Here is a 27,633-nt window from a genome sequence, read left to right on the forward strand (position 1 = left end):
GGCTTAATCAAATTCAAAGATCTTTATATATTTGGAAAATTTGCATCATTTTATCAGCTTGGGCAAAATTTCATTTTAACGCATTCACATTTTTACCGTTACCTACAAATTAGGCATTTTGTGCAATCCAATATCAAGAATTATCGAGATATTCCGAATGAACACAACTTCTTTAATGTGCTCCTGAGCCGTCCTTACTCCAAACATCGGATCTCTGCAGTTGTACATTTGTTTGATGAAAGTGTTGAGGCGCGGACTATGAGGATAAGAGACACCCGGAGGGAGGAACTGGGTATAGAAATACCGGAATAAATGTGGGACAAATGCTTATCAAAAATTCATTCCTGCTCTGTTAACGGCTGACATTAATGAATACAATTTAAAGTTGTCCATCGGCTCCATTACTCCAAGGTTGGACTACACAAAATTTGTTCTTCGACTTCCCCCGTATGTGACAGATCGCACATTGGCTCATGACTAATTCCAGAATATTTGATTGGTACTCTAAAGCTTATGAAATCTTCATCACACCCAATCCAGAAATTGCAGTTTTTGGCTGCGTATGTTCCAGAACTATTCCTGCAACTATGCAGGTGTCAGTCGATGATGATGGTTGCAAAAAGACGTATCCTAAAGGAATGAAAGTCTGCTGTTCCTCCCTCCTTCACTGTCTGGCTCAATGACATGCTATCACTCATAAAATGGAAAAATATTCTATACCTACAAACTTCTGCAGCAAATGTTTTCTCAAAATCCTGGACTCCATTTTTGAATTAACTTGGGAAAGCTCCGATTGTATGAACATGTACCATGTTTGTTACGTATTTATGATATTTGATGTACTCTGGATACTGGTAGTTCTTATCATCACAGTGATATTTCTTGTCTTCTTGCCTTAGCATCTGAGCTGTATTTGTTTGTTGATGGGGTTTTCTATATTGAAAAATTAAAATAAAATATTGCAAACAATCGTAAAACAACAACAACAACAAAAAAATGTATTAAACAATGTGAAACCTGCTTTGAATGTAACACGGGCTAAGATTCAATAAAACAGTCAATAAATCCATGCTTTATGATTGTAGGTATGAATGAATGTCGCCCCCTTGTGGCGTAAGTGAACTACACACGTGAACTTGTCGAGACTGAGTTAAGATGTTGAATGAATGATGCTGAATGTCCTTTATGAGTTGAAATCACCTTCATCAATATTTGATCTCCAAAATGTGAACAGTCATCAATAAATCACGAGCAGGACTTTGTTCTGTTTTTGTAAATACCTTCATTGAATAAAATTCTAAAGGCAATGTTTGGCTCTTGTAGAGTGTGAAACCTTTGCGTCCTGATCCCAAGACACGTATGTGAATCCTGGAGGAGAAGAAGCACATAAGAGCTCCGATGCTGTCATCTGCTCGTCAGTAATAAAGGTCTGTTAAACCTGTGCAAACACGCCGTCTTGTTTTTCCCCAGAAGCATGTGAGTGTTGACTTGTGTGTTTGTCACAGACAAACAGGCTGTGAAAGGGGGCGCTCTTCTGCTCAGTTCCTGCTCTGTGTTTTTATTTAATTTAAAAGCGTATCTGGGCCCTGTATTTAGCTTCTGTCTCAAGTTCAAGCTCTCGCCTTTTGCAGCATATTTACCTTCATGATTTGCTCCTTTAAAAGTCTGCGTTCCTGTGATTGGCCAACTTGTGGAAGCCAGCCAAGGGGCAGTTGTTATGAGCAGCACTACTTGTACACAGAGGGTGCCCCCAAACTAAAGGGTCATCAGCTGTTTGTCGCTGAAACAGCCTGTGGAGTCTCACTTCGAGGTTTTTCCGCTGGGATCCTGAACCTTTCATTGTCTGGGACCAGAAATTTGGGTTAATACTTTCACAGTGTGAGACACATCTTTGGGAATGAATACACAGCCACGGTGGCAGTGGCAGTGGCTGTGTATTCAGATGTTGAGATGTTGTGAAACATCAAAATCTCCCACGAGTGTCTGCAGCACCCTGTTGAATCCGAGCTAAGAACTGTGGGGGCTGTTTAAAGAGTGTAACTAATGAAGTGGCATGTGAATGTATGATAAAAACGATAGGTCCCCTTAAAAGGAGGCAGGGAAGGTTGTTGCAAAGCTGCTTTTTCACGTTGATTATGGGAAATGTTGTGGTTTCCTTGTGCTGCCTTCAGGTGTTGTTGGAATTATGCCGAAATTTCCCTTCATATCCAGCAGATCCGCACACAGGAAAAGCATGTTCGTGATTTAAAAGTTATAATTTAATTATTTAAAACAACAACAACAACAACACCTGAAAGTGTCTTTTTAAAAGTTACACACAGTGATTGAAGACTGAATCTTCTGAAATCATTCCTTCTAATGTTTTTCAAAAAGGTCAGAAAGAAAATCCAAAGAAACAGCTCAGTTTATTTATGTTATTGTATTTGAAGCAATATTTCATCGTTTAATTAAATTGGACTGGAACTTTATCACATTATGGTCTTTCCGACAAGTGTTTGGTAAATCAGAATTCCGAGTTTACAGTTTGCTCCTGAAGGCAGCCTAACTTGATCCTGAACAGAAGCAACAGCAGCTGTTGTTCAGGTCAGAGAACTTCCGCGTGTCCACCTGATTGCAGGTAATGCTCAGGAGTAATCCTCAGCGTGGTCAGGTAATCCGTGCGTGTTTGCAGATGTTTCAGAGAGCAGCTCAGCCTCGAGATGATTGTTAGTCGATGTTTTTGATCTAATGCGCAGATATATTTCCGGTTAGTTTATCGAGATTTGTTCGCGCGATTCTTATCTTAAAAATAAATAAATAAATAAAACAAAGAAAAACGTTGAAAAGCTCTCGTGTAGAGATAACTGCGATTTCAAAAGTCTGATATTTAGCGTCGAACTAAAAAACAAACAGCCGTTTTATTTTCCGGTAACCGCACTTCCTTATCACGCAGTGAGAAACTCCGAACCAGAATCCGCGTTAAATTCGGGGACTTTTGTTTAACAAAAGATTTTATAGCAACGTTTGAAAGTTTGATGAGTGACCAGTGGATACATGTTATCATCTTAAAATGTCAAACAAAGAGGAAGAAGCGCGCTGAGCAGCAGCCATAAGCTCATATTTCATTTGATTATTAGTTTGCTATCATTCCCGTGTTGACTGTAATACTGGTGATAATGTAAGACGCGCGTCCTTACACGTGTTGTCTTTGCTCTTCAGCTCCTCAGTCGCCCTTCAGCTGCTTCAGCTGAATCATTAAAGCGAGACTTCCAGTCAATCAATTAAAACAGGTTATTAATGATTTCAAAGTCTTTCGGGTTTTCGTAAATACCTCTTTTCACCGACATGAACTTTAAAGTAGGAAGTTAACTTTCTCTGTGTTTGTTATCGATATTTGATACCAGCATCATAAACCTGAAAACTGTGTTTTTGGTGGCCCCCATTTGGCCACCCCTGAATGTGGAGCTCTTTTAGATTCTTAAAATGTCATAAAGGCAAAATTCAGAGAATTATTGCTAAACCAGAATCATTTTCTCCTGTAAGTCTGTCTGAAGAACATCTGGAAGCTAAAGTCGATCAGCTGCTGCAAATTCCCTTCTCCTCCCTAATACTCAAACATTGTTGGCCCCTCCCTCATTGTTTGCACTTGTGGTTTTTCCAGAATTTTCCCTCTGAGCTTCTGTGACCTCTGACCTTTATCATGGCATCCACATCTATCACCACCATCGGGGGAGTGATGGTCGTGACTCAGGTCATTCCCAAGGATGACGGCTCCATCCAGCTCCAGAATGCCAGCAGCTCCACTGCACCGGCCCCTCCCCCTGTGAAAAAGACCACACCCATCCCAGTCAAGATGGACGACATAACCGTCGCCTTCATGCGGGGACAGCCGCACGCTCTCGGGGTGAGCGTCTGGACTCTGACCATCATATTCATCGCAACAAAGCACAGACACAAACACGTTTTCACAGTCAGAGCGACTTACACGTCATGATGATGTCATCACCTCTGACCAACCAGAATAAACTTTCCTGACAGTTTTTAGCTGTTCTTCAGTTTCAGAGTAATAGGAGGCTCACTAAGTCATGTGATCAGAATGGCTTATGGTAAATCTACGTAATTCAGTTAAATAAAGCTTTGGCTTTATTTAACTTTAAATCGTTAAAGGTAGGTTGAGCTAAAGGATCAGATTTTATTGTAATAATAAAGGTTTAATGAAGCTGCCAGAAGCGTCTGTGACCTGTGACACCACAGGCTGCTCTCAGCCTGCACACAGGTCATCTTTGATGCTGTTTTTCAGTTTGGTGGTGTTTTAACAAGAACTTTAAAATCTGCATTATTTTTCATCTTTGCTCATGTTGCGTCTCCGTCTGTGTCCTCAGGTCGTTCAGATCATGATCGGGCTGCTGTGCATCCTGTTCAGTCTGACCGCCATCTCCTCGTGGGCCATGATCGCCTACTCTCCATTCGCCCTCGGCGCCGCTGTACGTACACACAAACATGATTAATAATCTTCAGGTAAAGCCTCACAGGGGTCATGTGTCGTCTAACCACGCCTCTCTGCTGTCGTGCAGTTTGTCGTCTCCGGCTCGGTGGCCGTGGCGGCAGGGAGACGCACTTCCATCTCACTGGTGAGTTTTAGAGAAACCAGAAAGAGGATGTGTGAGTGACAGGTCAGCAAACTCAGACCTGCTGATTACAGCTGAATGACAAACTAATGAAATACCAAAGCTGCAGCTCCTCCTTCTTGGACCGTCTGTTAGTGCCGTGACCTCACAGCAGCCATATTGTTGGTCAGATGATGTCATTAAAAATGGTCCATTTCAGGGACGGTTAGCTGCAGCGGTGTGATTCCTCTGGAGCTTCGGTTAAAGTCACAGACTGTGTATCAAAGATGGATGAAGCCATTGTAGTTTGTTAGCCGCTGTTAGTTTAGCCATATCTGGTGTTTGTGCAGGTTTGGGGGTCCCTGGTGTCCAACGTGATAAGCGTCCTGATTGGCCTGGCCGGTGTGGCCTACACCTGCTGGCTGCTGGCCGAATGCCCCCCCTCCGATCGCTTCTGTGACCGACAGAGCTTCATCGAGTTCAAGGACGTAGAAGGCCTGAGGAGGAAATGCAGCCAAAATGTTTATATGCTGAATGTAAGTTTATCTCTGTCTGGTCTTCAAGGCCGGACTCTCGGTGCACCTCAGATCTGGTCCCGGGGTCTTCCCTGAGCACAGGAGCAGGTTGTTCTTTGTGTGTATTTCCTGTTTCATATTTCCTGTTTCAGGTGGTTCTTTACGGGCTGCTCGGCCTCTTCCTGGTTCTCCTCGTCCTGCAGACCTGCGTCACCATCGTCGTCTGTGTTTTCTCTGGCAAAGCCATCAGGCTCCGCACACCTTCTTCTCTCAGCGTAAGACTCCTCCTACCAATAATATTAACTCCGCCTCTCAAGAAATGCTGATGTGTTCAGTCGCAAGAGAGAAAAAAAGAAAATTAGCAAAATAATAATAAGACCTGCTGAAATACATTTTTAATATCAGCTTTTCTTGCATAAAAAGATTTGATGAATCTGAAAAATATTTTCAGTCTTTGTAAACTGGGATTATAATTTATTTCCTCCTGCTTTAAATATATTTTTTCTTATCCCGTCTTCCTTCTCTCACCCCAACCAATCACAGCAGATGGCCCCGCCCCTCCCTGAGCCTGGTTCTGCTGGAGGTTTCTTCCTGTTAAAAGGGAGTTTTTCCTTCCCACTGTCGCCAAAGTGCTGCTCATAGGGGGTCACATGATTGTTGGGTTTTTCTCTGTATCTATGAAGTGCCTTGAGGCGACTTTTGTTGTGATTTGGCGCTATATAAATAAAATTGAATTGAATTATCAGATAGCCAGAGATAAAACTGAAGTGCAGAGCGCTTTCACCACCCAGAAAACTTTATCCAGATTACTGACACGCTGACGTGCTGGACTGTCAGGAAATGATTTATATATAGAATAAGTTTCACTTTGGTCCTTTCAGCTCCCGTCTCAAACAGACCCGACTTTTATGTCGTGTGTCCGAGCCTGAAGGCATCGCCGCAGGTTCATTTCCTAAAATGAAATTCAAGTTGAAAGATTGCTATTTTGACGCAGTAGAAGAAATCGCGTGCACTTCACAGACGCTGATGTGCACGCGGTCAGAACGCGAAATTCAGCAAGTGATTAAAAAATATCAAGAGCATCAAAATTGATCTCATGGTGCACAAGAAGACTGAAGGGCCGATGTTAGTGGTGCAACGGATCACGGTTGATTTAAGCAGCCCTTTGCTACCCAATCCGACCGGGTTAAAGCTGTTACAAAAGCTGTTGGGGTGTTTAGCTGAAGCCGTATTCTGTTGTGCAAAACAAGGGGTTTAAACTAGTCAACGTGTTAGTTAATGCATTGACGCCGTGCAGCCCCATGCACGGGCGATCCGCGGTAACTAGTTAACGGAGATTTGCCGCATTAATGCAGTTATGGCATTAACGTCATTTTAACGAGATTTACGCTGACAGCACTAGTTTAAACTATGATGAGCGTGCTTGAGCCACGCTATGATATCCCGTCGCACGTCCGCTTCAGTGACAAGATCCTTCCAAGCATGCATGAGCAGGAAAAGTTTAAAGTTATGGCTGAGCTGTCCCAGGCATCTTCTGTTGCCCTAACTACAAATGGGTGGAGCTCCAGGGCAACGGAAAGCTACGTGACCGCTCATTATATCAGAGCGGAGTGGTAGATACAAAGCCCTGCACTGCCCTATACTGCATCTTAATTTGTTTTTATATAATTGCGCGGAATGAGTCTTGAGTTGAATGTTTTTTAATAGGCAAAAAATACTTAAATAAGTAAATGGCGAGTTAAATTTTTGGCTTCTTTTTTTTTCTTCTGCTGATCCGAAAATTGATCCGATCCGCGACGAAGAAAAAACGCGATCCGATCCGAACCGTGAGACTTTTGATCCGTTGCACCACTAGCCGACAAATTGAAATGTTTCGGTTTGATGTCTGATCACCAAAAATGTGTAACTACGCCTCCTGCAGTGACGGAGGAATGGAAACGTCCATTATTCACACCTAAAGGATTCAAAACCTGAAATATTCAGCTTATTAACTCATTGAATCCCTTTAACTGAAAATGATCTGTGATTGGTTAATGAGGCTTTTGCAGGTTTAAGAGAGAAATAAAATCATGAAAACATAAAATATCAAAAATTATAGTCAAACATTTACAAGGGAAAAAAAACTTTATTCTCAGGTATGAAGCATTTTAAATGTTTGTTTTTGAGAACATTTCCAGAACAGCCGATGTTGATGTCGTCTGACCTTTGACCCGCAGGCGGAGTCTGATGATCGCAGAGGTCTGCTGCCGCCCTACTCGCCCTGAGAGGAGGAATCATCTGAGAGCACTTCAGATGCTGCAGGAGTCTGACTCCGTCTGTCTTTTCTTGCTTTTTTTTACTGAGGTGTCACTGGCAACTGTTGCACAGCATTCTGGGTAATTTAGGGGGAAATCTGCCATGTTAGTGTAATCAAACCGTAATCATCATTATTACTGACAGTCATTTCAAATCACACTCTTGTATTGTAACGTTAACACTACAATAAATTGTTTTTATGCAATTATAATGCAACAGAGCTGCATTATAGTTGCACTTTTTAAAGGGAGGCTGGAAACCCAGTCAAAGTCATGTTTGAATGTGAGGCAGCTGAGCCTCCACAGCCTCCCAGTCTCTGATTTCTCTGCATCATCTAAGAATTAAACACCTGTCACTTACAGTATTTGCACTGAATACATTTTCTGTCTTTCAAACTGCAAAAAACCTTCAGAATGTCAGTAAAAGGATTAATTGTCTCCAGCTGTTTTAGAGCCAAATAACAAGAAGAGAAATGGACTGATTCTTATAAAGTGTTCTACTCTGCCGGAGTACTCAAAGCGCTCTATACAACATGCCACATTCACCCAGTCACACCCATCCTCACAAGCACTGACTCTAAACTGAGTGCTATCTAACAACATTCACACACACAGTCAAACTTCAATGGATGCATCGGAGAGCAACTTGGGATTAGTATCTTGCCCAAGGATACCTGGAGGTATCGAACCTCAACCTTCCGATCAGTAGGTGACCAGCTCTACCTCCTGAGTTAAAGCCACCCCGAAAAAAATGCTCTCAATAAAAAAGTTTCCCCGATATACCTTTTCCATTTTCTGACAAAAGTTTCAATGACAGGATTTCATAAACAACGAAGGTATACTCACAGTGTGTTAAAAGCCAGGGCATAAAAATGTGTCTTTAGTAGTGATTTAAAGTGATCACGTGTTTGTGCCGATCTAATAATTAACTGGAGACTATTCCAAAGTCTGGGACGTGCCACAAAAGGCTCCATCGCATTTGAGATTAGTCCGTGGGATGGACAGCATTAATTTTGAGCTACACCTCGGGGTTTTTCCTGGAACAGAAACAGAAAGGAGCTCAGACAGGTAGGAAGGGGCTCGGGCGTTAAAAACAAAAAGTCAAAGTGTAAATTGGATCCTGTAGGAGACGAGAAGCCAGTGCAGAGAAGCTAAAACTGGGGTTATACGTAGGGCTGGGTATCATCACTGATTTCTAGAATCGATTCGATCCGATTATCAAAACCCACCCCTAGTTATATGCTCTCTGTTTGGTACCAGTTAGCAGGCGAGCAGCTGCTAACTATTATAATTTATTTAATCTGGCGCACACAACATTTTACTTCAATTACAAAAAAATCCCCAAAACATTAAGTTTCTGTATAATACCATGATGGGGGAAGTTAATGGTTCAGGATTTTTCCATAAACAATAAAAAATACGAAGATTGAATCAGTTCGACCAAAACGAAGAAGGAAGGCTTTTATTTTGAAGTATGGAAGCGGAAGTTGGATCCGACTGAAACGACCTGCAGGAGTTAGCGAGCGCCTTCTTCTCTTTTTCAGTAGGTTTCTGCTTCTTCTGCTGTGTTTCTGAGCGAGCCTGTGTATCGGGGTTAACCCGTAATCCCTTCACTAACACATGTGCAGGTTAATGTGTAGGAAGTTGTTTTTTCCAGAGCGTTTTACTTCCGCTAAACGAGGGTGTTAGCTAAAGTTAGTTAGCTTTGTGCACAGTTTGAGCCCAAAGTCCCAGCTGTTGACAGCTGTTCTGCTAACAGGCGGTCTGTATTTGTCTGGTTTAAACAGCTGGACTCGGCACTAAAGTTATGAAAATGAGCTGCTTAATGAACACTTGGTTGTTTGAATTAATATAATCAATAATATAACGTGTTTTCTTTTGAAATGGCTCATGTCTTCTTTTTCCCAGCGCTATGTTTTTATTCGCAAAGTACTTTTATACGTCCTTTAATAACGAACGTAAAACTGACTGAAGTTAAACATGTCTCATTCAAGAGAGACCAGGCCAAGAGGGCCGCACAAATGACAACAAATATAACATTAACCGTTTCAATAAAGGTGTTTGAGTGGCTAAAAAAGACCGGATCTACAGTAAATCAGAATCACGAAGACACCTACAAAACAAGTAATATCTTTATTTTATATAAAACGCTCTCAGAAGTTATCAATATCACATATTTAAAATACACTAAAAACACACAGAACCGTCACAAATCCCTTCTTAGCACAACACCGCGATCTCGCTGCCCTTTTAAATATTTCTCTTTCTCCCTTTTCACACTTGTGCTGAGTGTGAGTCATTCCAGCATTTCTAGGCCCTGACATAGAGAAGCAATGTTGCTGTGCTGTGTGATAGTTTGGAAACATGACACTGATCCAACACCTCGAGGTCCTGCAGAAGCTTCCTGCAGGATCACCGAGGCTCTCAGGATCTGTAGATCTTCACAGTCTGATGCTTTCGTGTTTTGATGATTTACTTTTGCCACTACATTAAAAAAGTAAAAGGAGTCCTGAATATGTTCTGACCAGCCACGTCTCCCACATAGTGATATGATCCTTCCAGTTTAATTAAAATGCACTTTCTCCAGTGAAAGATCAGCAGATCAAATATCCTGGGGATCGGTGCAGTTAGTTATTGATGCGTCCATCAGGATGTGGATGCTTAACTGAGTCACAGAAACAATAATGAACCAAAAACAGTTTTAGCGGAGCTGCAATGTGTTTTTGTGTGGATACATTCTGTACTGATGGTATTATAAGAGATCAAAAATGCTGAAAACTTAATGAATTTAAAAAACTCTAAATTTCGTCCCATTTTATGCACTTCGTATTCTAGTATTTGGAGTATAGAGGTGAAATTGAGCAAAGATCAGCTGATTGTGAGGCGTCAGGTGTTGTTTTTGGATTTATTACATGTTTACAGTCATTTTAGCTTAAACTCTGTGTGTTATGTATTAAAATCAGTGATGGGATTAACGGCGTTACAAGTAACGGAGTTACTTTTTCAGTAACGAGTAATCTAACTAATTACTATTCCTATCGTTACAATGCCGTTACAGTTACTAACAAGAAAACGCGGTCCGTGACTATTTTTCAACCAACAGACGGTTGAAGCTGTGTTCAGTTTACAGCAGCTTATATCAGCTGCAGGAAGTAGCTGTAAGTAATCTGGACGCTGCAGCTTTAGGCAGCTGCGCTCCCGCGGACGGTGATCACGAGCAAAGAGGGGAAGTTTTAGGAGTGACGTGTTGTCTTGTGTAGTTAGTGTTGTGGATAGTTCTGTGTTGTGTGTCAGAACAATGAGGCGGCTGCTGTCTCCAGGTAGAAACAGGAGTGACACACCTGCTGCTGTCAGACCTGCAGGCATCAGGCTGTGATGTTTGCAAAACTTGTGCATATAATTTTAAAACTGTCAGTTTATGTTTGCATTTGAAGTTGTGAAATATGATTCATTAAACATGTTTGTGGTTGTTACAGTAAAAATATCACTTTTTCTACTCGGGTTTTATGTTTTTTGTCTGATTTGAGATCAGTTGTGTTACAGTTTGTCAAAATGAAAACATGACTGTAGATTCAGACACGTGAGGCTGTGCTGATGAGACCAAACAAGGCAAAGGAAACAGCTTTTAAAGGTGAAATGTGGAGGAACGCAATAGTTACTTTTCAAGTAACTAATTAACTCAGTTACTAACTCAGTTACTTTTTTGAAGAAGTAACTAGTAACTATAATTAATTACTTTTTCAAAGTAACTTGCCCAACACCGATTAAAAGGGAGTGGACTGTCCTTTCAAGGCGTGTTGTGGTCACGTGTTCAGCTCCCGCAGACGGACGTGGTCGGGGTCGAGGGGTCGCCATGGATAAAGTGAGGAGGATCCTGGTGTATGTGTGCAAAGAGCGAGCGGCTCCACGGCGAGCTCAGTTTGTTCAGGTTGGTGCAGATGTCGTCTCACACCATCTTTAGAGCAACAGAGGGGGCGCTGTTCTCATCTTTCTTCTTCTTGATGTGTGTCAGAGTGTAACGGGTCACTTCACTGACAGCGGCGAGGATGAGGTGGAGGTGAGCTGCACGCTGGAGAAAAATCAGTTCATTCTTTACAAAGGAGACAGAGGGCGAGGGGTCCCGCTGAAGGTCAGACACGCTGAGCATTCGCTCCTCTGCATCCGCACTCAGTTCAATTTAATTCGGTTGTATTTATACGGCAAGTTTCACAACAACAGCTCAGGGTTTCCTGCTGTTTCTCTCTCAGAGGCCTGCTTTCTGTCCCATCAAACACCTGTCAGCCACGGACGCAGCTGCAATCCCATTGGACATCCAACAGCGTGGAGTGGATGTGGGTGTGGCTATCCTCCTGCAGACAGCCAATCAGAGAGTGTTGCTGACACGGCGGGCAAAGGAGCTTCGCATATTTCCCAACGTCTGGGTTCCTCCAGGTTCAGCACACAGATCTGTGTTTGCACACATTATTAAACACACACACACACACACACACACACACACACACACACACACACACACACACACACACACACACACACACTCGTTGTTACGGGTTTTCTTGTTTTGTAACGCTCTTCATGTATTGTGTTGATATTTAGGAGGTCACGTGGAGCTAGATGAGACGGTACATGTTTCCTTTGCTTCCCAGCATCATTTTACGTGTCGTTTAGTCAGTGCGACGACTTCTACAACAAGGCAAACGAGGTTAACACAAAGTAACTGTGTGAACTTTATTCCTGTAACGTGTGAAGCTGCTGGGTGCAGGTCTGAGAGAGCTGCACGAGGAAACTGGACTCAAACTGGAGCCGGAGCAGGTGTCTCCAACAGTGCTGGGCCTGTGGGAGGTGAGACGGTGACCCGAGTGTCTTTTAGTCACTGCCTGCTGCTCTTATTTACATCGTACGCTGTGAGGTTATATATGTCACAGCCCTCTGTGTGTTCTGTCTGACCATCAGTCGGCGTTTCCTCCCATGCTGTCCAGAGGACTTCCTCAGAGACACCACGTAGTCGTCTACATGCTGCTGCACTCGTCTCTCACTCACCTGCAGTTACAGGTAACAGCTACGGGGGCTCGGGCTGCCTCCCCTCTCATGGTGGATGTGATTTTGGATCATTTTGGCACCTAATGAATGATTTGACATGATCTTTTGTCTACTTGATGTTGGATGATGATAAAATGGACCCAGCAGGCACAACTCGGCTGTTACTTTAATGTTTTTGTGACGTTGCCCCTCTGTCTCTAACATTTGTCTCGTTGTGAATGATCCCCTCTGCTGTTATTTTAAAGTGAGCTGGCCTCTTGTGTGATTCCTCTCGTTGTCTGCACCCGCAGCCCTCTCTCAGGCCTTCGCCTGCTGAGGTCAGCGCGTGTCTGTGGGCGGACAGCCGGCTGGTCAGAGCCATCGTGTCTGCTGTGGACGGAGACGACGCCAGCGTTCAGCTGGACGACCTGCCGAGCAGCATCAGGTATCACGGGTTTAGATGCAGAGCTGGACGCCACGAAGCTTCCAGCTCACAGAGTTTGTGCTGATGTCAATACCTGAGATGTGCTTGTGAGTCCATTAGAGCTCAGCTGCTTGTGTTATGAAGCACAGCTTGTTTTGTAGTTGTTTTCTACAGGAACAGAGAGGATGCTGTGCATCCTGTAAATTGTGTTCTTGCCTGTTATGTATGTGAGGCTTTGTGTGGCGTCCTGGCCTGACAGCTCAGAGACAAAAAAAGCATGCTGCCCTCACAAAACCTGCAGACACTGACATCAATGCAGCACAAACTGCGAGCTGGATGTGTCACGGCACGGGCATGTGCTTCTTCTCTGAGCCCTTCTGTGTCTCCAGCGTGTCGCAGGTCTCTGCAGACGGAGCTCTGACCGAGTCTTCGATGCCTCTGGCGGTCTTCACCAGTCGCGCTCCAGCCAGCGGTCCCGACGTGGAGCGGGTCAGCACCGGGACCAAGTTCGCCCTGGAGCTGTGGCTGAGGAGCCTCGATGTCCCTGACCTGTGACCCCGACCCCCTGTAAAAGCCCACCCTGCAGACATCAAGAAGGACGCACAGGGATGAGAAAAATGGTGCCGCTGTGGATCCCACTGCTGTTCTTCACTGAAACACTGCAAGTCATGTGTGTTTTACTTCAGGCCAGCAGGGGGCGGTGCAGGCCAGTGCACAGGTGGCTGTTTAACACAGGAGAGGAGGGGGTCACACAGGTGGCTGTTTAATCAGCTCATCTTTCAGTCTCATGTAAAAACAGTAAAACATATTAATGTACAAACTTTTATCAGGTGTCACTCTGAAGGTGCTCGTGTTCGCAGCGTCACATTTCTGTATAAATAATATAATAAAGCCGTATTTTTGGTTGTGGCGTCTCCTCAGAGACGTCCGAGAAGACGAGTTTTCCAAAATCCTGTTTCGGAGTACGACGTCCTGGACTTATTATCTGGAACGATCATGTCATTCAAATGAAAATCTGTTTCCTTTTCACATAAATTCGATTTTTAGTATTTAAATAGAAGTTTGCACTGCACAGCATACCTCATCACGGGCAGAGGAAGCTCGTGGACTGTGGAAACGTAAAAACTGGATGTTTGCTTAGTTTGTTTTTTGACACTGCAATAAATATTCTGTCCTGAACTCTTCTGGTTATATTTATTTCTTGTTTTAATATTTAGCTTTTCAGAGCCGGCCTCTCTGCTCTTTCACTCACTGTCAGTCCTCGTGCCTGAGCAGTTACAGACCAGTGTTTTGTCTTTGTTAAACCACACTGACCTCATTCAAGGATAAAACAGGAGCCAACGCATGGAAACCAGTGTTGTGACAACTAAGCAAAGAACAGAGTCGGAGAATATCTGATCTGAAATTATTGACACGTAAAATTCTATATTTCCAGTCAGGTTGAACGTAGACGTTTTAGCTGAACGATTTACATTTATATACTATTTTAATTTGTGACTATATCAGTAAAGTTTGGGGGAAATCGAAGAGTTAAAACTGCGTCCCTCCAACCATCTTCTGCAGTTAATTTCTGTTTCTAAGGCAGACGTGCAGACTTTCAGCTCTTTTTCATGAATCATATCTTCTTCCTGTCGCACAGGATGGAAACCTGACAGCCTCTCTGTTTGGCTTTCTGTTGTTTCCATCAGCTTCAAAGCAAAACAAGCAGGTAGACAATATGAAGGAGGAACCCGAATAAGACTGAGGGAGTACAACAGACTAAAGAGACTGCAGAGAGAATGAGGCCCAGGTGAACACGATCAAGACAGTGACAAGAGCTGACTTCCTGTTTCAAAAAGAAGCCCCACCTGCTCTCCAAACCTTCTGTTTGTGAGGGGCAGCCAATCAGAAGGAAGTTGGTTTATAAGGAGACCTCAAGTTCACATGGAAGGTGAACTGAGATCAACTCAAGTCCTGCTGTTGGATGATAATTTTTTTTTTTTAAACTGAATCTTGCATATTTATTCTAGTAGAGCCCAAGACGTTAAGTAAAGAGGTGAGAATCAAGTAAAGCTGCTTTAAAATGCTTTTATGAATCTTGAGAATAAGTGACTTCCTGTGTGCGCTGTGAACACGCGGCGCTGTACAGGTGTACTAAGCACGATGTTTGTGACCTGGCTCAGTTTCAGATAACCAGCTGTGGTTGCGGTGGTTGGCCACACCTTTAACCAACGAAACCAGGAATGGCATCAGTTTGGATCAGAAGTGTTATCACTTCCCTCCCAGGGTGGAGCCTTTCCATCCACAGTGCCTGAGGTGCACCACCCTCCCACTCTGTGTTTCACTACTTTCATATGTTTTGCAGGAGACGCCGCTGTCACACATGACTCTGTGACTCCGCAGCCCTGTCTAACCTGGACCGGTCTCACTGGGATTCAATAGTCCTGACCTACATTTTGTTTTTAAAAAGCTCCAGAGTAAAATTTCACACTGCTGCCAAGAAAGAGCTGCGCCTGAGCCAGATTTGGGGACACCCACGTGTGATTTCAAGCCGGGCTACAGACCAACTTATGTTTATATCTTTTCCTTAAAGTGTCCCAGTGCGCAGTACAGGTGCATCGCTTATTCATGCAGTAATAAGAGCAACTACCGGCCTCTGTGTGGTGTTGTAATGGAGACAATGGCATGACAGCACGATCTCAAACAAATGGCAACCTGTGATACTCCCAGCTCCTGTCCCACAGGAGAACAGCAGGGATGGTGGGTGTGGAAAGTCATGGAGAAAGTTCAATTCTGATCAGACACAGAAGCAGAGCCGAGAGGAGGCCGGAGAGAGTAAGACCGCACACAGCGTCGCTCAGCATGTGTCGAATCTCATTAGTCTGCTTAAATAATGACCTTGAATCCAACAGGGAAGTCTGAAAAACTGTTACAAAGCCCAGCTTCATAGGAGGAATAAACCCGAAGTGTTCCAGGTTCATTCCATGTAAAATCAATCAAACTTGGGTAAACTTTGAGGAGACATCGTGTGGCCTCGGTGGCTGCTTAATCAAGTTGTGTCATATTTGATGGCTCCTGGTCATAAATCCCTCGATTTTCCTCTTTTAACAAAGCTCACAGCTGTGCAACAGCAACATTGATGGTCACGTGTTCAATAAGAGTTTGTCTGAGGATGAACTGATTTCTGAGCAGCACTGAACACACCATAAGAAAGTTTGGTTATAAGTCAGAAGCTGAACCAGTCTAGACCTGGATGAGCCGTCACTGTGAAACTGTTCAAAGTGTGAAGGTGACATTTTTCATGGCTTCAGTAAATATACTAAAGTTACTGTAGAAAAAACGTCAGCTGATTCTGGCGGTCAGGTGACAGGACAACACGACAGGATGTTCCTGGCAGAATATTTTGTATTTTACAAGAAGTTATTTTTAGCACTTAAATCCACCGAAATCATTTCGATTCATAGTTTTTTATTGTTTTCCATTTTGAATAAAGCATCATTGTTCCATACGCCAGAGAGCATCAAGTTCAACAGTGCGAGGCGTTCAGGTGCATCACTGCAGAATCGGAAATCATTGAAGTGATAAAGAAGAAAAATAAAACAGGAAATGCTGATGAGAACAATCATATGTGGCTGTATGTGTGTTCATGCTCCCTCCTACATGCGTGGCACATAAAAGCTCCTAAAAATCTGCAGAAACACAAAGATGATGGATTTTTAAAATCACACCACTAAGGCTGCGTTCACACTGCAGGCGAAAGCGCATCAAATCCGATTTTTTTGACCCTCTGCGACCATCTATCCGATCATGCTATGACAGTGTGAACGGCACAAATCCGATATTTTCAAATCCGATCTGGGTCACTTTCGTATGTGGTCCTGAATCCGATACATATCTGATGTTTTAGAAAGCTGCTGTTTGATGGTCATGTCGCATTAAATCCGTCTTTTACGTCACTGACACAAGACAGACGCCAATTATCAGCGCCCGAGAAGAAATTGCGAACGCTTCCTGGCCATCCGGTGAAACTGCTGGGAAGACAACGTTGGAGAAACGTGAACATTTTATTTGTACTACATAATCTGCAGATTCTGACAGAAATCTGCAGCTATCCTTTGAAGCAGCGCTCCTCTCAAACAGCAATAAGGATCATTATTAGGTTATTTACATCATTATGTAAATAACAAAATAACTTAAAGCAAAAATTGGGAAACGTGAAGTCCGAAGTCTTTATATTAAGGCCATCAGTCAAACATACTGTTGCTCTGGGTCTAAACAGAGCGCGTTGTGTGTGACGTCTTCTTTTGCGCATGCGGGCGCTTTGAGCGTTCACACTAGAGCGCGTTTGCTGTCGCATTTTATTTGTAGTGTGAACGAGCAGACAAAAAAATCGGATTTGATCAAAAAATCTGAATTGAGCATCAAGACCTGCAGAGTGAACGCAGCCTTGTAGATATCTGTATATGATTACTCCACATTAACCCAACATCACTACATCTTCTCGTCCACCGAAATCTTTTGTGTTATTTCTTATAATAAGGAACACTAATAGCTTTATTTATAGCTAGCTGTTTTTAACATTTAGATGAAAAGGATTTGTCCTACATACTCGTTCATAGTTTGGTACTTGAAAGGTAAAGGGCGACTTTTGGCTGCTCAATAAACTGAATGTGACTTTTTGAAAAGAGAAAATAATTCGATTGTGTAACAAAGTTCCTGCCCTGACGTCAGCATCCATAGGGAGGTTTGTGGAAAGGCAGACACTCCCGAGCCGAGCTCGGGCTGTTGTGTTCCTGAGGTGAATAAAAAGTAAAAGTCAACAGAACGGCCGAGCCCTGTCACGGTCATACGAGCTTCCTTTCAAAGCATTCGCTCAGGTGAGTCAGGCAGATGAATACCTATCAGCCTGTCAGTCATCATGAAACCCGAGCCCTCAAGCGCATTACACATGTGTTATATCTAAGGGCGTTTAAAGCACTGATTACAGAGGGCCTGACATGTTTCCTGTTATGAGATGTTAAAGCTGGATTTGGATTTAGAGTCCAGATTTGCCCGAACGACCCACCCAGCAAACATTTCCACCCTGACCAACGTCAGCTGAGGTCGTCTCTCAGCATCGTCTCGGTTTAAAAACAGCTCTGAAATAAAAGTTGTGCTGCTGTCAGAGAACCAATTCTGCCATTGGCAGGACTGTTTGTTCAAATGCTGTTTTATATTTTTTATTGATGGCTGATGTTTATGGCACTTACATATGTCAGAAATATGTTAGTATTTAAAAGTAGAATGGGAGGCAGAGCCTTCAGTTTTCAGGCCCCTCTTCTGTGGAACCAGCTTCCAGTTTGGATTCAGGAGACAGACACTATCTCTACTTTCAAGATTAGGCTTCAAACTTTCCTTTTTGCTAAAGCATATAGTTAGGGCTGGACCAGGTGACCCTGAATCCTCCCTTAGTTATGCTGCAATAGACGTAGGCTGCCGGGGGACTCCCATGATGCACTGGGTGTTTCTTCTTCACTCACTATGTGTTCACAGACCTCTCTGCACTGAATCATATCTGTTATTAACCTCTGTCTCTCTTCCACAGCATGTCTTTATCCTGTCTTCCTTCTCTCACCCCAACCAATCACAGCAGATGACCCCGCCCCTCCCTGAGCCTGGTTCTGCCGGAGGTTTCTTCCTGTTAAAAGAGAGTTTTTCCTTCCCACTGTCGCCAAAGTGCTGCTCATAGGGGATCATATGATTGTTGGGTTTTTCTCTGTATGTATTATTGTAGGATCTACCTTACAATATAAAGCTCCTTGAGGCGACAGTTGTTGTGATTTGGCGCTGTGTACATAAAATTGAATTGAACTGAAGGCTTCATCTGTAACGTGGTACCTTCTACATTTAGATGAATATAAGATATTGATGCTGTGGAAACGATGCGTTAAAGTTAAACAAAGACAAATTTGTAACAAGATAAATACACATGATGACAAACAACGATACAATAAACTTTTGCAGATTTGTTTATTCAGATAAAATATAAAAGATTTTAAAAAAGCCCAGAGAAATGGAAACCTAAAACGAGTGAGCGTGTTTCTCTTTGCTGGTAACGGTTGCTGTGATGCTGACTCAGTTCAGAGCCCATCCCAGCCTCTTTATGTTGATATCGGCTTTATCACTCCTGCTAAACGCTCCCAAGTTCATACATTCCTCCGCAGCTGCGCCCGCTCCACGCCCGCATTCTCTTTCTGTCTTTGTGACCGAGCTGCTTTGTTGGAAAGAATAAACTTAGACTTTGGTTTGAAAAGATGAATCAAACCTGCAACAATGAGGATTTGCTTTCAGGCCACGATTGTCCTGCTGCAAACATAACAAACAAAAAAAGTGGGACATTGGAGCCGCTGCCAAACCAACACACGCAATAAAAGTACAAATAATAGCAAAGTTATTACCAGGAAAGAAAAACAGTGGGAAAAAGAAGCACGAACATTTTTCAAAAACCCTCAATAGTCTTAAAAATAACACGAAGAATTGATTTAGGTGTAAAAAGAAGAGTACCATGGGACACAAGTGGAAACAGCTTCATATCATGTGAACTGTCAGTGTCACTGGCAGCTATAGAAACAGTGAAAACATGGAGCATATATAATTACAGGCACAACAGTGTGTTTGTATAGAAAACCACGTTTTGTATTCTGTAGCTTTTTATATCAATAATTATATAATTAAATGGCTGCTGAGTAGGTGAGACATTAATTCTCCAACAGTAAGGAGGGAAAATACATGTATGAAATGTTTAAAGTGTATTTATGCACTGGAACTGCACCTCAGCAGCCACTTCATTAGGTACACCTGGAAACGTTCCTGGAAACCAGATTTTGGTCCATGTCGATGTGACATCATCGTACAGCTTCCTCCACATCTCAAAGGCGCTCAGTGGGACTGAGATCTGTGACTGTGGACCTCATCTGGGCACCGTGAATTCATCGTCATGTTCAAGAAACCAGTTTGAGACGATCTGAGCTGTGTGACACGAGCAGCCAATCAGAAGATGGTGAATGTGGTCATAAAGGTTTGGACACGGTCAGTGACAAGACTCGGGTCGGCATGGAGTTGAAACGATGCTCGGTTGGTACCAAGGGGCCCAAAGTGTGCCCAGAAAATATCCCCCAGTCCATCACACCACCGGCAGCGTGAACCGTTAATACGGCAGGGCGGATCCATGCGTTCATGCTGTTTACACCCAGTTCTGATCCTACGGACTCGGTAGATCAGTGTTTTTGTTTTTGGTGAGTGTTTGTGAGCTGTAGCTTCTGTTTCCTGTTCTTAGCTGACAGAAGGGGCCCCCGGTGTGGGCTGCTGAAGCCCATCTGCTTCGAGCTTCGACGTGTGGACGCTGGAGAGACTGTTGCTTTTATCAGCTGAGAGGTGTCCATTCTCATGGACCTCTGGCGGTGTCTCCCAGCTGCTCACTGCTGTTTTCTCGCTTTTGGACCGTTCTCTGTGAACTTGGAGATGGTGGTGTGGCAACATCCCAGCACATCTCCTTTTTCTGAAATGCTCAGACCAAAGTCACTTAAATCACTTCAGCCTGGCTTGAGCATGTCCAGATGTGTGAACGCACTGAGTTGGAGCCATGTGATTGGCTGATTAGATATTTGGATGAGCCTAACTGGTGTACCTAATGCAATGGCAAGTGAGGGTACATCCTGTCGCAAAAAATGACAAAAGATAAAGAATAAGAAGAGAAATAAAAGGTAATCTAGCCTAACGATAGTCACAACATCAACTTAGGAATTAAAACTAATGTGAAATGATTTTGATTTGTAAGAGGAAACAAAGCCAAAGTAATACTGGTCAAATAGGAACGTAAATATGGAAGATTTTTCTAAAGATTGCAAAATGTGACAGACTGGAAGGAATGGAAATCAGATACATGTAAAATTTGTGTTATAATTGTGACAACATAATAAAAATATGATAACAAAAGTAAAATATAAATGCGCCTAAATCCACCGATCAGTGCAACTGCGTTTCTGATTTTTCTGTTTTGTTTCCCTTTAAATAAAATTGTATTTTCTGCTTTTTGTTGAGACCTTTAAAAAAACAGCAAAGCAACAACAACAGTTTTTGTTCAGAGAATAAATTAATGTTCATGACATTAAAACAGTAATTATGACAGATGTTTGTAAAAAAGACTGAGAGATACAAAGTAAACGTGTTGCGTTGGTCTGATCCTCGATGAGTGGGCGTCTAGCTCGGCCGCTCGGTCTGCTCCTGGAAAAGACGAACGACGGGATGAGCATCGAGATTATTTAAGCAGCACTCGTTCCTCACTTATTCACCAATAACACAACAACTGTGGGCGGAAGCAGTGAATATTATCTTAGTTATTGATTTTGGAAAGTGACAATAAGTGTCATAAATCCTGCACCGTCATCGGGGTCATAAAGAGGGAAAAGGTGGAGAATGTAAACTGTGACCGGCAGGAATGATTTACAGACGTATGAAAAGGCGTCACTTTACCCAGCGCTGATAACAAAAGCTAAAGTATTTTAGTGGCTGGGTTTTTAAAATATTTACTAAAACCAATATTCACTCAGCCCTTGTTTGTCCAACTCCTTTCAGTCATAGTCACTTTATTAAATTATGGGAAGGTTCGACCTGGATTTTTTACATTTCCAGTTTAAACTTCAGTTGACTGTGACTATCCCAGTCCACAATCTGCAGTTTCTCTAACGTCCACTAGAGGTGCCAGCAGTGAGTCAGTCTGTTTAGTGCGTGATACAAAATGTATGGAAGCCCGTTTCCGCCACTAAATAAAAACAAAAAAGCTAGTATCCATAACTCGACATTTCGAGAAATATAACTCAAAATTTCGAGTTAGCTCTGCCAATCAAAAATATACGTGAATGAGGTCGCTTTCTTGTTACCCGGAAGCATATGGCGCAGAGGAGCGCGCACTCAAAAACGGATCCCAACAAATTGGCGCTTTGGCGAGTACGTTTGCTGATAGTAACACCATGTGATTCAGCTAATAACACGGGGATTTCATCATTTGAAGCCAGGCTGAAAACACTCAGCAATCTGTGCATTCACGACTGGATGTATTACCGGTAGCTTAGCTGTAGCATTTGTAGCTGAGGGCTTCAGCTTCCGGGTAACAAGGAAATGACGTCATTCACGTAGATTACTGATTAGCAGCGCTAACTCGAAATTTCGAGTTGCTTTTCTCAAAATTTTGAGTTAATAAATCGAAATTTTGAGTTAATATGTCGAAATTTCGAGAAAGTAACTCGAAATTTTGAGTTATGGATCCTTTTTTTTAGTGGCGGAAACGGGCTTCCATAAAAATGTCTCTATCGCTAATATCCTAAACCTAACATCTGTCCAGCAGCTCGAGAAGACGTTTACAGGTTAACATAGCCTGCGTAGCACGAGCCGATAACTCCACCTTCTCTCTCTGATGGACGGGCCGATCGATGATGTCACATGTGTGTCCGCTGTCTCAGGTCATTGTGTGCTAAATAAGGTCTGTAGTTAACAGGTTAGAGACCTTTAGATACCAGGACCTAAAGTTGGAACATGCGACGTGTCCCTGAGGTGTGATTGTTACGGAGTACAGCATGGTGAGAATCCCCACTAAGCTTTTGGGCTGGCATTACTTTAGACTTTTTTTGTATTAATTGCATGCTTTGGCGTTTCTTTGTGTTTGGTGTGAGGTGTGGGCCACACCCACGTGGGAGTGCAGACTCTACTCTAGTCCAGCTGCCAGCTGTTTGGAGTTGAGTACAGGGAGCAGCTGATTGGGGAGGACTGGAGCCCTTCTCTATGAAGGGGAGAGGAAACAGGAAGTGGGGGTTGTTGTTGTCTTTTAGTAGGACACTGGTGCAGCAGGGAAGCCTCGAAGATTCCAGGATGAAGTTTGCACATTTTAATGGAAACGATCCCTGAAAGAACCCTGACCGCGGTGGCTTTGGGCCTTGGGCCTTGGATTCCTGGCCAGAGTTGTGTCTTCAGCCAGTAGTTTGACCAGGAGAAAGAAAAAATAAATCTTGCGTACCCCATTGCAGTGTGCGTGTGGTGGTTCCTTACTGGTCAATGTTAGAGCTACTACTTCCTCGTATGGAGGCCATTTTGGGCCTTACGTAACATGATGACAGATGTTGATGTATGGTGATGAAATGTGTTCATTCATGTGTTTAATGTCACTGAACGTGGAGGAACTTGTACACAGATTATTTTCTGCATGAGCCTGTCGGGTCTTTGCTCAGGGATCCAGGATGATGCTAACTTCTGAGCTGGCCTACGAAAAACCAGTGACAAATATCCAATGTGAGGACACAGTGTGACATGTCCTCACGAGCATCAGGGGCGAACAGGCGGGTGGCCTCTGAGGACTTCCGAGAGGTTACTGTGGCCCTCTTTGTGAGCACATGATTAATTTTACGTGAACCCTTCAAATATTTGTACGTTTGGACTTACGTATTGTCTCCCATTGGTGGCTTCAAAGCGCCCGTGAGTGGTGTAGAGAGGGATGTCGTCTCTGCTGTTCAGGTGGTCGTAGGGACTGAAGCCTTGGGAGCGCCCCCTGTAGCAGCAGCACCACACCAGCTGGAGAGACAAAACAATTAGCCTGACTCAGTCTGAATGTTTAAAATCCACAGTGATGATGAAAGGAGGAAGCTTATTAAACACGACATATGTTTGCTGCGTGAAAATATACATGGCCATCAGACAGAAACTTAGACTGTCTGCTGAGGGCGCTCGTGCCAATCATGTGCTCCAATCAGTGTTTGTTATTGTTGTTGCCACATAAATGCACAGAATCTGAAGTTTTCCTCAGTAATAAAGAAGCATTTCTGCTGCCACTATGGGGAGTGGCTGTTTCAGTCTCAGATTTGTGTGAATTCAGTGAACTCTGAGTCAGTATTTTATCCCCTAATGGAAAACGCTCTGACTTTGGTCCAGCTCCGGGGCAAACGCTAAATGCCGGTGTCGCGTTTCACTGCTGATCATTGCTCTGGCAGCGAAGAATAAAAGTCCTGTAGTCCTCGTCCATGAGTCAGAAGTGTGGTGTTTCTTATAATCGCTCAAACCTCGGGGGCATTTGCCTTTTTTCTTTTCTTTCTTTTTTCTGCTGCCTCAGATTTCTCAGTCAGCAAAACAATCAGGATGTAAAGCTAAAATGTAAAGTTGGTGCTGATAAAAATCTACAGGGTGAGCAATGATTGAATTAAGCAGCAAGTCCTGAAGAACATGCAGGACTCAAATAACGAGCACGTTACTCTGGAGGAAGAATGTGCTGAGACCGCAGCAGGCTGCAGATGTCACCCGCACCTTTCAGACACGCTTTGATTACTGGGATGAAAGCTCAGCAAATTTGTGTTGATTTCTTTGTGGTTAAAAAAAGGCAACCCTGAGCTGACTGCAGTAACTCTGAAGACAAAGAGGATATTTAAAACTAGACGGAAAGAAAGCGGAGAAGTCCAAAGACCTGCTAGAAGCATGTAAGGTAATAACTGGTTTGGTCTCGGGCCCGAGGATCTGATACACTGCACAGATTGTTCAATTTGTGCTCTAATTACAACAATGTCACCATGTTGCCCAGCAACCACCGACCAACAGGATAACATTACATTTATTTAGCAATTCTTCAGATAGAAAACATTAGAGAAACATTTTATTTGAATTTCGTAACATTAACGTCTAATTTAACTTTAATGTTATGATATATGACATTTTAATGCTGGCATGTTGCCTGGCAACCACCTAACAATGAACTATAATGGCATTTATGATGGTAAATGTGACAGTGGCAGTAGATCAAATGGAAATAATAAGTCGGGTGTCATGGATACACGAAACGTCCAGATTCTGTCTGAAAAGACGAGATGCAAACTTTACTGCTGATCGATTTCTGTTAGAGTGTAAAAAATATTATTTCAACAATACTTAAAGTTTGTACAGGCCGACGTCTTGGAGCAGCCACTGTGAGGCAGCAGTGTTGTGACCGTGGGTACCCTTTGTGAAAAGTTGGGTTGTGATTGCCGCCATTTCCCAACTCTGTGGTTCTCATGACCATTGATCAGTGGTCATGAGGATTTTCATATTAATGATCAAGGAACTGACCTCCCAGCACATTGTTCATGCAGGGCTGCCAGTTTCAGTCATTGTGCAAATGTACAGTTTATAATATTGGGGAAGGAGTCGCCTGGATGAGTGACGAAAGGTTTCTCCCACTGAAAACGTCCAGGTGAACAGAGTCAACCTTTTGGGCTTGTGTTGTGTTTGGGATTGCAGGACCAAAGTGCACCTCTGTAAAGGAAACACTTGATTCGTAGTTTACGAAAATAAATGTTGAACGACTGAATTGACTGAATTCAAATTGTGATGATGCCCTGACCTAATGAGGCCAGAAACATGATGCGGAGGATGCTTCGGGTGTGTCTGTGAGATGCAGCTTTGATAAAATGCTGCTATTTGAAACCCTGGCAGTGGCAACGCAGCGGTTACCGAATGTGGCGCAGTCCCTGAACGCACCGCGAACCAGAGGCAGTGTGTTGGTCTCCATATTTGCTGAGATGGATTGTGGGGTGTCTATAAAGATGTGATTTGACTTCCTGGAGTGAAGGTGAAATGTGTGCACTCACCAGTCCGATCAGCAGCAGGAGCAGCAGCAGCAGAACCACAGCCGCCAGGACCAGCAGAGCTATGCCCCACCCAGGAACCCCCGCACTGCTGCCGGCTGCAGACGCCGCTGTGCTCTGGGTCGTACTCGTGGACGTGCTCGGAGTTGTGGTCGACTGGTTTGTGGCCGTTCCGTTGCTCTCTGTGGAAGGGGGGGATGTCGTGGAGGAATTGGTGTTGGTGCCGTTACCGGGCGAAGCGGTTGTAGAGGTTGTGTTGTTTGCTGAAGAGCTGTTGTGCGGGGTCGTGACATTCAGAGAGGCGGTTGTCGGGTTCGTCGTCACTGCGGTGGTGTTGGTGGCACTGGGAACAGATGTACTGGTGGTGTTGGTGGCGCTGGGAACAGATGTACTGGTGGTGTTGGTGGCGCTGGGAACAGATGGACTGGTGGTGTTGAGTCCAGCAGATGTTGTTGCGTTGTTAGAAGAGGTGCTGAGGGTTGGTGTTGTGTTGTTTGAGTCTGTTCCAGAGGCCACTAATGGAACAAGAGCAGTTTTAAATAAACTCAGTCAATCTTATGATGACTGTGACCGAGGCAGGAATCAAAGGTATCGATGTGGGAGTTTAATGAGGCTGCAAAGTGCCGTGTATGCTACTCCACTGCCTTCATTTCACTCTGCTCACCTCACCTGTGAGCTCAGTAAACAATCACTAGTTTTAATGAATAAAACAACATGAAATCATGCTGCAATTATAGGGAAAACGTGATCATGGAGGATGATGAACTTTAGAAGTTTTAGATAGATCTTCCCACAAGGTAAAGCGAAAAATATCTGTCTCACCGACTGTTGCAAAATAACATCCTGTGTTGCTTCCGTCAGATCACTTCTTTCACACTAACAGCTGTTAAACACCAAATAAAACAGAGATCGAGTCTGTAGCATCTTTCCTCCTGACGAGGCTTCACCACCACACGTGAAGCCTCCCAAAATATCTGATGCATCTCTCACATGCTGAGGTTTGCTGATTTTTGAGGTTAAAATACTAACGATGAAGTAAATGATGAAGACAACAGACCATAGAAAGGCGCTCTGTGCTGCACTGAAACATGAGCAAGGTGAATCTCAGGGTTCGAGGCTGAGACTCACACACAAAAGAAAACCTTAGAAATCTGAATGTAACTATTTCTGGACAGTTTATCAATCAGCAGGTTAATAAATGATGGAAACAATCAGACCGAGTGAGCTCAGCTGCAGACCGTCGCTAAACTAAAGGACTATTCTTTCTCTTTTATATCTTTGACAGCTTTAGTTTCCATTGTTTAACATGTTTGTGTTCCTCTGATGCTCGATTTCTATTTTGTTTCGAGTCTGAGACGGAACAGAAAAGAGTAAAACAGAAGATCTAAAAAGGTGTAGTTTAGGTGTAGTTTTCCAACCTGAGGCGGTGAGGCTGAGAGCCAAGCAGAGCGCGAGCAGTTTCTCCATCTTTCTGCAGGAAATCCGAAAGTTTGTGACAAAGATCTCAGTGTGAGCGGCCGCCGGAGTCTGTTTCCATCCAGAGAAAGACTCCTTTATACACCCGCCTCACCTGCACACAGGTGGGGGAGAGAGAGGGGGGAGGGGCTGCGTTCCTCCGCCTCCCAACATGCCTTTGGGTTTCAGCAACAGCAGAGCTCCACTCTGTGGTCGCAGCTCAGTTTCCTGTTTCATTCTTATTTGTCTGTTTGTGCAGCTGTTTAAACCCGAGAGATAAAAACAAACCCAACGAGGAATCTCTGATCCGAGTGTGCCGACACGGAGCGCTGCAGCTTTAGGGATGGATCCATAACATCGTAGATCAATATGGAAATAATCGCACACTCACCAGCGTCAGCAGCCCGTTAAGTGTAGATTGTACAGAAGTGTGTTTGTGCCACACAGTTTTTCAGATTTGTGTCAAAGCATGCGGAAAAACTCTTCTGTTTATCTTTCAACTCATCTTTGTTTACTTTCTATGAATTTTTACCTTCTGATTAAAACAGTCGGTTTAGGAGAAACTGTCACTCGACACAGACTGAAGGTTGCCAGGTTTCACCGGCTGGCTGAGTCGATGCTTCGGGCATGCGTGGCCGCACTGAGCGGGGTGTTCCCCTCACAGACGGGAGGTTAGCTGGACGAAGAGCAGCCGAGTCGTCTGTTTGCATTTATACATCACAAACT

General features: G+C 43.6%; 3 protein-coding genes across 7 annotated transcripts; 2 read left to right on the top strand and 1 right to left on the bottom strand.

Annotated features, from left to right (window-relative positions):
- The first annotated feature begins 2,541 nt into the window (after positions 1–2,541).
- LOC146659993 (membrane-spanning 4-domains subfamily A member 4A) lies at positions 2,542–8,096 on the top strand. 3 transcript variants are annotated; one of them, XM_085423993.1, is made up of 7 exons: positions 2,542–2,617; positions 3,641–3,883; positions 4,362–4,463; positions 4,554–4,610; positions 4,937–5,122; positions 5,254–5,334; positions 7,324–8,096. In XM_085423993.1, exons 2-7 carry the CDS (start codon positions 3,680–3,682, stop codon positions 7,363–7,365), a joined length of 672 nt encoding a protein of 223 aa, XP_085280119.1. In that variant the 5' UTR covers positions 2,542–2,617; positions 3,641–3,679; the 3' UTR covers positions 7,366–8,096. The 3 variants fall into 3 exon arrangements, with proteins under 3 accessions (XP_085280119.1, XP_085280117.1, XP_085280118.1); XM_085423991.1 differs by having other exon boundaries at positions 5,254–5,376; positions 7,318–7,833; XM_085423992.1 differs by having other exon boundaries at positions 2,587–2,650; positions 5,254–5,376; positions 7,318–7,834.
- Positions 8,097–8,798: 702 nt separating this feature from the next.
- On the top strand, positions 8,799–14,025 carry nudt17 (nudix (nucleoside diphosphate linked moiety X)-type motif 17). 3 transcript variants are annotated; one of them, XM_085423995.1, is made up of 9 exons: positions 8,799–8,938; positions 11,211–11,323; positions 11,408–11,524; positions 11,643–11,826; positions 11,992–12,017; positions 12,145–12,237; positions 12,349–12,447; positions 12,726–12,859; positions 13,228–14,024. In XM_085423995.1, exons 2-9 carry the CDS (start codon positions 11,249–11,251, stop codon positions 13,391–13,393), a joined length of 894 nt encoding a protein of 297 aa, XP_085280121.1. In that variant the 5' UTR covers positions 8,799–8,938; positions 11,211–11,248; the 3' UTR covers positions 13,394–14,024. The 3 variants fall into 3 exon arrangements, with proteins under 3 accessions (XP_085280121.1, XP_085280122.1, XP_085280120.1); XM_085423996.1 differs by having other exon boundaries at positions 8,876–8,938; positions 11,188–11,323; XM_085423994.1 differs by lacking the exon at positions 8,799–8,938 and adding an exon at positions 8,954–11,026 and having other exon boundaries at positions 11,142–11,323; positions 13,228–14,025.
- A 4,784-nt stretch (positions 14,026–18,809) lies between these two features.
- LOC146659995 (uncharacterized) lies at positions 18,810–27,009 on the bottom strand. Its single transcript, XM_085421937.1, has 4 exons — positions 26,871–27,009; positions 25,456–25,967; positions 23,288–23,416; positions 18,810–21,079 (listed from the first exon to the last, which is right to left on the bottom strand). Exons 1-4 carry the CDS (start codon positions 26,917–26,919, stop codon positions 21,056–21,058), a joined length of 714 nt encoding a protein of 237 aa, XP_085278063.1. The 5' UTR covers positions 26,920–27,009; the 3' UTR covers positions 18,810–21,055.
- Positions 27,010–27,633: the final 624 nt, after the last annotated feature.

The sequence above is a fragment of the Rhamphochromis longiceps genome, linkage group LG11 (assembly GCF_057381845.1).
Source record: "Rhamphochromis longiceps isolate RC_006_pf linkage group LG11, R_longiceps_female_GT1.1, whole genome shotgun sequence".
In the NCBI taxonomy this organism is placed as follows: domain Eukaryota; kingdom Metazoa; phylum Chordata; class Actinopteri; order Cichliformes; family Cichlidae; genus Rhamphochromis; species Rhamphochromis longiceps.